At 58.3% G+C, this 10,813-nt stretch overlaps 2 protein-coding genes across 2 annotated transcripts in view; both read right to left on the bottom strand.

The window, feature by feature from the left end:
* The window catches only part of LOC103610910 (huntingtin-interacting protein 1-related protein), a 13,127-nt gene extending 7,931 nt beyond the window's left edge, over positions 1-5,196 (bottom strand). The window contains exons 1-9 of the mRNA XM_008594972.1: positions 5,190-5,196; positions 4,828-4,889; positions 2,243-2,383; positions 1,196-1,253; positions 1,032-1,107; positions 720-860; positions 512-573; positions 294-366; positions 13-216 (exon numbers count right to left, since the gene is read on the bottom strand). Of these exons, the coding sequence (XP_008593194.1) occupies positions 13-216; positions 294-366; positions 512-573; positions 720-860; positions 1,032-1,107; positions 1,196-1,253; positions 2,243-2,383; positions 4,828-4,870 (798 nt within the window). The 5' untranslated portion in view covers positions 4,871-4,889; positions 5,190-5,196. The remainder of the gene's footprint in view (positions 1-12; positions 217-293; positions 367-511; positions 574-719; positions 861-1,031; positions 1,108-1,195; positions 1,254-2,242; positions 2,384-4,827; positions 4,890-5,189) is intronic.
* On the bottom strand, positions 4,946-10,385 carry HIP1R (huntingtin interacting protein 1 related; the record flags this gene model as incomplete). Its single annotated transcript, XM_008594973.1, has 7 exons — positions 4,946-5,266; positions 5,740-5,820; positions 6,936-6,992; positions 7,256-7,398; positions 7,693-7,756; positions 9,961-10,222; positions 10,301-10,385. Coding segments are annotated over 7 exons (773 nt in total), but the record flags the coding sequence as incomplete, so codon positions are not given.
* Positions 10,386-10,813: the final 428 nt, after the last annotated feature.

Below are 10,813 nucleotides of genomic sequence, written 5' to 3'. Positions count from 1 at the left end.
GCCGCTCCCTGCGGCCGGCCCGGCCCACGCACTCTCGGCCTCCTCGCGCAGGCCCTGGTGACGCTCGCCCTCCTGCCGCGCCGCCTGCAGCTGCGCCAGCTCGTGGCGGAGCTGCTCGTTGTCCACCAGCGCCTTCTGCTTCTGCTTGCGCTGCTCCTCCAGCTCGGCCTCCAGCGCGTTCACCTGGCCCTTCAGCTGCGCCACGTACCGCTGCGCCTGCAGGCGGGAGGCAGGGCGTGGGCTGGGTCGGCCTCGGCCTGTGCGGGAAGCCCATCCCCACCTGCGCCCCTCACCTCCAGCCTCATCTTCTCCAACTCGCCGCGGAGCATCTCCACCTCCCTCTTTAAGTGCTCGATCTGGAGGTCCCTGGACACAGAGATCTTGGGGTTCAAATTCAGTCAACCAGGGAAACCAAAGACCCGGGCACAGGGACGTTTCTCAGCAGGGGTCACTCGGGATTTGGGATCTCACAGCTAGTGCTCCCCACCCCAGCAGCTCCCCAGGCCCTCACCTGTCATCCTTCACGGAGCCATTGGGGGGTCCAAACGTCTGATCAAAGAGATCGGCCACCACCTGCCACAGCAAAGCATGGTGACCCCTGTCCCACTCACTGTGCCCTCCAGGCCAGGGGGCAGAGGGAGGCACAGTCACCCCAGCACCCCCTCAGCCTCATGCTGCTGCTGTGGGGGGACATGGGGGACACAGGAAGGAGGGCTCACCGCTGGTTCCTCGGCGGGGGGTCCGGTGCTAATCTCTATGAGGTTCTCGGGTTCCTCGTCCTCCGGGGTCTCCTCGGGGATCACCACCACGGGTTTGATGTGCTCAGCCAGGGCTGAGGCCCGCAGGAAGTTAGGGGGTCCCTGCAGGGGCAACAGGTGGGAGCTGCTCAGCCGCCCTAGAAAAGCCTGCCCTCCACTGTCCCCAGAGCCCGTGGGGGCCCAGCCAGGTGCCTGGTGTCCCTGAAGGAGCAGAGACCAGAGGCTGCAGCAAAAGCTCAGCCTGGCCGGCGGTCTGAGAAGGGGCACAAGTACCTCAGGCAGCCGGGGGATCTGGATGAGCCGCTTGAAGTAGAGCATGTCAGAGGCTCGGCGGAAGAAGTTTCTGAGGCTGCCGGCAGAAGGATGCCGAGGGCATGTCATGGAGGAGCCGTGGACCCTCTTCCCTGCAGTGCCCCAGCCCTGCCCAGAGCTGATACCTGTGGAACTGCTCGTGGAACCGGTCCCTGTGGCCCTGCAGGGTGTCCGCTGGGAGGCCTAGGGACAGCACAAGTTTATTTTTTTTTTTATTTAAAAAAAAATTTTTTTTTCCTTTTTGTCTTTTTTCGTGACCAGCAACGGAATCGCAACCCTCAGTGTCGTGCCCGTACCGGACCGGGACCGGCAACGGGATCGAAACCCTTGGTGTTGCACCCGCACCTCACTCAGCCAGTGAGCGGCCAGTCTGTATGTGGGATCCGAACCCTCGGCGGGAGCGTCGCCACACTCCCCAGCAGCGCACTGTAGCAGTGCGCCACCAGGCTGGCCCCGACAGCACAAGTTTAAAGGACTTCCTCTCTGCACATGCTCTGTGGCTTACTTCCCCTCCCTGTTCCTCCATGTTCTAGAACCATCACGGATTAGAGAGATCACCTGGCCAGTCCTGCCACCCCCTGGGAAGAGGAGAGGATCAGAGGGTTCAGATCTCAACCTTCTGGGCTAGGGAAGGAAACAGTGGGTGCAGGGAGGGTATTACGTCCACGACCGCCTGATCTGTACCAGGCTTCGGGGGTGCACTATAGAAAAGTGCTTTTAAGATGCACACTTGCCTGGAGCTAACACTAAAATAGCCCACATTTGCTAAGTCAGCAGTTCTCAAAGTGTGGCCCAGGGAGACCCTTTCAGAGGTTGGTGAGGTCACTGCATGACACCATGTGCCTTCTCCCTGTGGTGCCCCCCAGCACACAAGGCAGGGTAGGGGGGAGATGTCTGGGAGCAGGCAGGGCACTGTCTTCTAAGCCAGGCATGCAGTGGTGAAAATGGAAAACCTTGCCACTCTTCTCATTAAATTTTTTGTGTTTTTTGGAAAACAGTGATTTTCCATAAAATGTATGTTATTTATGTTGATGGGTAATGAGTTTATTATTGCTATTTTTAAATTAATAAGAATCTTTGTAATTTCTTGGTTTTCCCATCTGATACAGTTATTGTCAATGGCTATAAGCTGCATGGACATAGCCCTTGAGGGGCCGTGATGGGCGACTCACAGGCATGCAGCTTGAACATGAGCTTGACCGTGTAGTGGTAGAGGTGGCTGCAGTCCTGGATGACCTGGATGAGTGGGGCCAGGCGGCACTGGCCTGAGGACATCTGGGACACGGCGATGGCTGTGTTGAGCTGCCGAAAAACTGCAAAGAGGGTGAAAGGGAGGGAGCTGTGAGCTGGGGTGGCCCACTCACTGCAGTGTCGGTGTGTTAACAGCCACGACACCACCTCTCTGGGGAGTAGGTCTGCAGATAAGGTGACAGCTGGGATAACCTGCTTAAGACCATCCATCTGGTTAGTGGGCCTCTAAAGCGGTTCTCAGACACCAACGGCTCTTAACCTCTACAGTGGGGGCCCATGTGCTGGTGATTGCCCAGGGCCAAGACGAGGTCAAGGGTGACGTGAGGTCAAGGGTGACGTGAGGTCAAGGGTGACGTGAGGTCAAGGCACATGAGCTCCAGATCAGCTCGGGTTTCCTGAAGCCTCTACCACGATGGGCCTGGGACGAAGAGCCAGAGTGACCAGGGAGACAAATAGCTGTGCCTGCAGGCCTCAAACCTGCTCTGAATTTCAGAAAAGAAAGGGGGCTGAGGACTGTGTAGCCCAAATGCCTCATTCTGCAGGTGTGGAAACAGGACTGGGCTTGTTCAAAGTCACACAGCAGTGGGGTCAGGACTCGCCTCTGCAAACCCCAAGTGGCCCAGAAACTGCACTTGCACCCAGGGCCAGTCTCCCCTCCCCGTGACAGTCAGGCCTTGTATCAGAGCTACCAAGTAGGAGGGACAAGGACAAACAGGAGGCTACCTCCTCCTTGGCCGGCCTCTCTTCTGGGGCAGAGACAGGAATGATGAAGAGTAGGCGGCCAGCCAGGGCAGGAGAGTGTTGTATCAGAGCTACCAAGTAGGAGGGACAAGGACAAACAGGAGGCTACCTCCTCCTTGGCCAGCCTCTCTTCTGGGGCACAGACAGGAATGATGAAGAGTAGGCGGCCAGCCAGGGCAGGAGAGTAGCCAAGTGGCCCCACATTGGACAGATGCCCCATGGTTCCACAACAGCCGGCCCCAGCCCCTTGTGTCCTGCTCTTGCCTTGCCTTGGGTAGTAGGACCTTTTGCAAACCTCTGTGGTGACAGGACAGCACCCAGGGAGGAAAAGGACAAGAAGGAAGAGGCAAAATGTCGTCCCTCACCTTTCTTAGAGATTAATTTCTAATTATATATCATTAAGAACATTTCCCTTATAAAAAACGTTAAAGTACATATAAAGTACTGCTTTGGGTTTTAAACATGCAGGAGGGTACTTCCAAACATTCACAGAAAGATTCGTATTATCTTTTAATTCTATTTTTCCATGAACGTTTGGAAGTACCCTCATATGTACATATTGTTCTGAATCTGCTTTATTTCATGCCAAAGAATGTTTTCTAGGTCCTTCCTACTGCACCTCTCTTAACAGCCACCGTCCATTCCCCACTATGCACAGACAGTGAGCCACAGCTGGTTCTCCATTGAACAGCATTCGGGATGTTTCTGTTTCCTGCTGTTGCAGACCTCGAGACAGGGAAGCCCCCACACTTGCCACCTGGGACTGCCGGTTGTCCCGTCTCGGTGCTTCATCAGGACATCAGTGCCACTAGAGGTGGGGTGCCTGCCTGCAGATTTTCTCAACTTCCTTCTGGGGACTGCTGCCTGCCACACTGGCCCCTTGGCATGTCTAGAGCAGCACAAGGTGGGGACGCAGGGGACCTGGCTCCCAATTGGAGGCCTCTGTGCTGTGAGAGGCTCAAGCTGAACTCATCTCTGCCTGGACACAAAGCCTGGCAGCCCCGGTCCAGCCCCCCAGCTGGGGCCACTCCCCTGTACCCCGGCCCTCTGCTCCCCACATGGGGTCTGGGCAGGCCCTCCCTCTGGACTCACCCTGCCTCAGCTTCCAGACCTGGGATGCAGGGAGGCTGCCCAGACTGCCTCTTTCCAACTCCAAATTTTCCCTTAAAAAGGCATGTGCTTCTCGCCCCCTGGGGAGAGCACTGAGTCACCCACAGGCTGTTTTGAAGCTGCTACCCAGAACAATCACCTCTCCAGCCAGGAGGGCGAGCCCTGTGAGACTTCCTTTTCAACTGCGGCCGGGTTCCCGGGCTAGGAAATCTGACATGACTCACAGGTTTTTTTAGAGCAGAAAATGGGCAAGACAGCTCAAACCAACTGTCCCCCGGGGCGAGCTCTGCAGATGCCCCGAGGCCAGAGCAGAAAACTGAACAGGTGGATCCCCACCAGCCCATGCCCCACCTATCCTGGGGCAGACAGAGTGGTGGTCACCAGATGGCTGAGGCTGCTCCCTAGGCATGCCTGCTAGGGGATATGCCGGGTGGAGGCCTGGCATTCTGGGGGTCAGGAGGCCTCCGTCGTACTTTGGGAGGTGCCATGAGGCTCCGTTGCCTACTCCTGGGAGGACTGTGTACCCCTGGAGTGGCAGGTGCATTTAAGAATGTTAGTTAGTCTGGTCGCTAATGTCTCCTCTCTTCCTCTCGTCCCAACTCTGGGCACTTCGCAATACGCTCAGAGCCCGGTACCTCCTCTCTGTGCGGCTCACCTGATTCAGAAAGCTTCAGCTCACAGTCCATGTAGTCGAACATCTCCACAGTGAGCTGGAAGCTACGGAGGAGAAAGGGGCAGTGAAAAAGGAGAGCACGGTCCATCAGCACAGCAGCTGTTCAGCAAATCAACGCACCTTCGCACAGGACAGCAGTCCTTCTGGCACAAATGCCTGGATTCCAAGCAAACCCCATCCCTTTAGCTTCTTTTCCCAGGAACATGACCTTCAATCTGAGAAAGCCATTTGACCACCACTGCCCCACATGGGATCCTGGGCATGAAATACTTTAGGAACAAACAAGGAAGCTGAGGGAAGAAGGGAAGTAGATGCCGGGCCACCCGCCATGCAGAGCCACTCACATGTTGTTGACGTCGGTCCCAGCTGCTTTCTCCAACACCTCGTCTGTCACCTCGAGGCCTGCAGGAAACTGAAGATGCTGTGGAGGGAACCCCACACTCAGCTGCGGCCAGGCTGGGCAGCCCACATGCTGGTCCCTGTCCATTGGTCTCCGTCCCCTGCTCCTGGCAGGCCGAGGTTCTGGCCCAGAACTGGCTCTAGCTCCCAAGAGAGGGGAAGAGGCCAGAGAAGCCCACCAGGCCCTTGCAGTGACAGAGGGCTGGCTGACGGGGGAAGCAGAAGGCGACGCACCATGCCCGGACAAAGGAGGCTGCTGGAGCCAGGGGCAAGGCTGAGGGCTGCCTCCTTGTCTGTGGGAAACATCTTGGGTGCTCTAGGGGTTCCTGACATCCTGGACTCTCTGTTTCCTCTTTGGTCACAGTCAGGACAAGGTGAGTGGACAGACCCATGGATGAAATAGATCCCGCCCTCCTCTATGTCCCAAAATGCCCAAACATCAGAGGGAAAAGCCCAGAGGTCCCTTCAGCCTCATGACTCCCCCAAGGAAACTACCTTGAGGTGGAAGGAGATCTTGGTCAGCAGCAGTTTAGTGTAAACATTCACCAGCTGTCCGTATCGGTCGTGCAAATGCCCCTGCAGAACAGAGCCCAAGATAAGGGGGCACTGCACGTGGACATGCCCAAGAATCTTCAAGGACCTGGGCATGTGTTGGGGCAAAGAAGGAAATGCAGTAGGAAGAGAGCGAAAACCAAGTGCCTGTCCTCACCTGCCCACCATCACTTATTCATTCAACAAACTCTTCCTAATGGCCTCCACCAATCTCACTCTGTCTCTAGCTTTTCTCTATCTTATCTGTTGTCATTCTTGCCAAAAGACTCTTGTGAGAAGAGAGCTCTTTGTCCAGGGCAACAGGCCAAGTCTGAGTTGGGACACTTTATTAAAAGTGCAGCTGACAAACGGGAGGCACATTCCGACACATAGCTAATAGGCACATCCTCCCAATTCCCTCCTCCAGACACCACATCCCCTGCAGCCACACCAGCCGGGCCTGAGTGCAGATGGCAAATGGACGCTGTCTTCCTTACTCCAAGGGATGTGGGTGAAATTCAGTGGTTCTGGGTTGAGCAATGCCCCTGGCCAGGCCTCTCACTGGGTCCCTGTTCCAGCAGATGCCCTGCTCTTGCCACCCCCACGGGCCGCCACCCCAGCTAACAAGAGCCCCATAGTGCTTGAGAATTAGGTCCGGGTCCTTTTCCCACTGGGGGTACCTCAACTCCTGGGTCTTGGAGTGAATCTAGAACACAGGCTCCCAGGGCTCCTAGACTTTATTGTGGGTAAAAGTCATCTGGAGAGAGTTCTGAACAATGCAGATTCCCAGTCTCGATTCTAAAGCATCTAGTCTGTGGGGAGCCTGGGAGTCTGCGCCCCTCACTCCGCGATGCTTGGGGTTTGAGGTTGCTACATTTTCCACCTCACAGGAACCGGTGGGCCCGGGTGATTCCCAGAGCTGGAGGTCCAGTTAGCTGTGCATTGGGAATGCCCTGTCCAGCTTAAAAGCAAGGCTGCCACTTCACATCTTCCAACACCACCTCCCCACTGTCACCCAACAAACACTGCTCTAAACTAATGCTCGGAGAGAAAGAAGAGGAAAGACAGCCACCCGAGGGCGCTGCCATTGGCGCAGCCTCCTGTGCTCCGGAGGCCCCCGTCCAGGGCACTGAGGCCACTGTGCTGCTCCCGGCACCTACCCACAGGTCTCCGATCTCGCGGATGTTGCTCCGGTACCGCTGGCAGTCGTGCAGCACCTGCGGAGACGGGGGTGGTGGTGAAGAACCCAGAGCCCTGTGGGAGTGGTCCTGGGACACTCTTCGCACCCCAAGGATGGGAGGGACACCCTGAGGGCAGCAGGGGGTGGATCAGCCCAGAGCTGACAGGACAAACACAGGGACAGAGCTGCACACCTCAAAGGGAACATGGCCCTACCTCCCAGGTGCTGGCAGGGGAAGGGACTACGGCCCCGCCCACCTCCTGCCCTCTCCTGGGCCCAGAGGGCGGCACCTTTACTCACATTGGGGTGCCCGTCCCGTAGGACCTTGTGGAGGACATGGCAGAACTTCCAGCTGAGGATGGCACTGCTGGGAAGTGGCAGGCCGATGGCGTAGGACCAGAAGGTGAAGGCCCCCTTCTCGTGGTGAGTGCCCAGAATGATGCCTGCGAGGGTCAAGGCCAAGAACAGGAAGGAGAGCCACACACTGGATGCTCAGGGGCCGCAGGGCCACGGTGGAGGGCCCTCTCCCTACGGCCGCTGGGTGCCTTCAGCCTGCTCCTCTCCCCCTCCCCGTCTGACACAGGTCCCCAACTTTAACGTGGCCCAACGGTGGTGCTGCCAAGACGAGAATCAGAGCCTGGGAGGAGGCAGGCCATGCAGGAGGCCCAGGGCACAACACAGCCCCCACCCCCCACATCCTCTTCCTCCCGCAGCCCCCAGAGGAGGGGCAAGGATACGGCGGGCATGCTTCTCCTTCACGGGGGCCTCCTGGCTGTTGATGGCTTTGCTGATGCTGATGGCCTGCAAGGGGCAGAAAGGCAGGGTTCAGACGCTGGCCCATGGGAGCCTTCCCTGGGAGAGACCACCCTGAGGGGACAGCGCCACCCACAGACAGGTTAAAGGAGAGTGTCACAATGAGTGGGGAGGAATACTTCCAGTCCAAGCAAACCAAACCTCTGCAGAATTTTCTCTTATGTGATACACGCAGCAAAAACTACAGCTAATACCCAATGCTACAAAGCCACCGAGAGCTGCCATGGGTCTGGAGGATAAGGACGAAGCTGGGCTGCAGCTCCAGGAGACCAGCTGTCTGAAACCTGCGCTGTTTAGCCCCAGCGAGGAGCGGCAGAGGTCGTGGCCTGACGGGGCGTCCTCCATCCCGCTGTAGCTGGAGGCTGGTACAGAGCCACACTGCAAACTGACAGGAGCCACACAGCACTACATGGAAATCAGGACAAACCCAGGTCCTGCCACTGTGTGCCACACAGGCCGCCTCTCTCCTGTGTGGGGCCGCATCCTGACTCGGCTCCCATCCCCACCAACGAGGATAGCAACTGCGGCCCCGCGGGATGGAGAAGGGTAGCAGGGGGGTCTGCCCAGCACACCTGCCGTTGCCACCTGAGAAGAACAAGCGGTGGCCTCACACTAGACCAGAGCCAGAACCTCTTCCACCCCCACCTACTGCAGCCCCATCTCCTGCAGCTTCACGCCTCCTCTTCCCAGAAGGCGGTGATCGTGCCCTGGTGCAAGGACCCCACTTCCCCCAGAAACTTCTGCCTGGCCCTGAGGCTCCTGGGGGCATGTTCTTTCTCTGCCTGGGGTGGGTCTGATAAGCTTCTGTCCTCCCACCATCCATTTGTGGACTGAGAGGAGCTGCTGTGTCGTGGGGCTGCGGGAGGAGGGCTGGGACAGCATTCTTTGCGTCTCCTCTGAGCTGAGCCCGCAGGCCTGGCCGGCGTGGGGAGCTGGGCAGCGGGGGACTGGGGGACAGTGTGGCGCACTCTCTCTTTCTCTCAGAGGCCACCAGAGCCTCTGGGCAGTAGCGACTGTCCCTGCCCTGCACAGAGGTGATTTTAGCCACTTGCAGTCTGTTGTGAAACTTTCTCTGTCTGTAAGAAAAGCAAGCGTAGGGAGTGGGGCAGCCCTTTCTGGTCAGATCCACAGGCAGGGGCTGCCAAGGAGCTGAGGCTGGGCTGGGCAGCCCTCGGCACCCGCCCTGTCACCAGGGCGCTGACCCCCTTTCACACACAGGGCCCATTGTGGCACCTCATTGGGATGCGCGAGCCCCAGGACTGCGGCTGAGCCCACATGGCTGGGCCCTGGGGACAGCTGCTATCCCAGGGTCCCGAGGAGATAAAGCCCGCTCTAGCTCCTCTTATTCTCAGAGCCGCTCCACCGGACCCGAAGGCTGCCTGGCCACACATACTGCTTTCTCAAGTTGGCTTCCCCCAGCCTCAGCAGCTTCCTCCCAGGTGGAACCCAGCAGCCATGCCCAGCTCTGCCTGCCCGGCCTGCACACCACATGCTGCTGAGGCAGAGCTCTGCCACCACGGTGGCGATGGTGATGACAAGGGTTACAATGTCAACATAAACCATTTACTGAGCACCTATCTCATGCCAGGCACAGGCCACAACCCGGGAAATAGTTAAAGTTCCATTTTCTTGGTGAGGAAACTGAGGCAAATAGGGTTAAGGATCTTGTCTGTACAGCTAACAAAGGCAAAGCCAGGGTTCAAAACCTTCAGAGTCACTGAGGACACGGGGCATGGGTCAAACCTGTGTCCTCAGCAATGCTGGTACTTCCTTCTGGTGTGAGGGGCCATGGAGTGAGAGGGTTGGGACTGGGCCTCCCCCAGCAGCCAGGCAAGCAGCTGGGGCTTACAGGCTGGGAGTATCCTGTCTCCAGGGTGTAACCCCATCCCCAGCTGCCCTGACACCTGAGCTGGCTCTTCTGACAACAGCCACCTGGTCTGGAAGAGTCCCAGCAAGAAGGCCAGAGCTGGAGCTACATTGGCAGGCCGGGCTGAAGTGGCTCAGGACACAGAGATGCAGGGCTTTCTCTTCCCAGGTCACGGGGACCCCAGGGAGGGCTGAGATATGAATTCACAACTCCCTCCTCCTCGCAGCGGCAGAGCACACACCCCCGGGGGCTGTGCAGTCCAGGGAAGGCTGGCCCCTCCTCTGAGCAGGAAGGACATTGTGAGGTCTAGGTGAAGCCCTCCCACCCCAGCCCCCCGCAGGTCACCAGGCAGAGCCCTGTCCTCATCATCGCCCCAGCTGGGCACCAGGCACGGCTCCCGGAAGAGCACCAGCTCCTCCTCTCCCAGCACCTCCCTGTTTAAACCTGATTTGTGGGTCTCTGAGGACCCATCACCCTCTGATGATGCCCGCAGGTCACCAGGCAGAGCCCTGTCCTCATCATCGCCCCAGCTGGGCACCAGGCACGGCCCCCGGAAGAGCACCAGCTCCTCCTCTCCCAGCACCTCCCTGTTTAAACCTGATTTGTGGGTCTCTGAGGACCCATCACCCTCTGATGATTACATATTTTCCTTATTCGTTTATTACCCATCTGTCGCCACTGGGATGATGGTGCCATGAGGGGAACCATCCTGCCCACAGATGCTGCTGTACCCCAGCCCCTGAACGGTACCTGGTACACGGAAGGGCGTCAAAAGCAGGGCCGCACTGGGATGTGGCATGTGGCAGGCCCTCCCCGTGCTGGCCGCAGAGGACAGCTTCTGTCCTGACCAGGCCCTCCCAGGCGGAGCTGGCTGGCTCCCGCAAACACAGCCCCGTTGTGTGCAGGGCAGGCAGCTGTGCAGCATGGCCCCAGGCACGAGCAGTCACACAAGGAGGCCCAGTGCTCACACAGTGGGAGTCTGTGGATGTCTCATGACCTCGCTGCTCCCACCAGGCGGCAGCAGCCACACCTCGTCCCAGGAGGGGGATGCCTGCTCACCTCCCGGCCTGCCCTGCTGGACTCCCTTGAGGAAGGGATCCCTGTGAGCACACCGGGTCCCAGTTTTGTGCTGCAGTCTGTACTGGGCATTTTGGCATAGCTCTACTCTGTGGTTTTCT

Source organism: Galeopterus variegatus, unplaced genomic scaffold, assembly GCF_000696425.1.
Source record: "Galeopterus variegatus unplaced genomic scaffold, G_variegatus-3.0.2 Scaffold12027, whole genome shotgun sequence".
NCBI lineage: Eukaryota > Metazoa > Chordata > Mammalia > Dermoptera > Cynocephalidae > Galeopterus > Galeopterus variegatus.
Note: the sequence above shows the minus strand (reverse complement) of the source record. Positions and strands in the feature narration are given on the sequence as shown.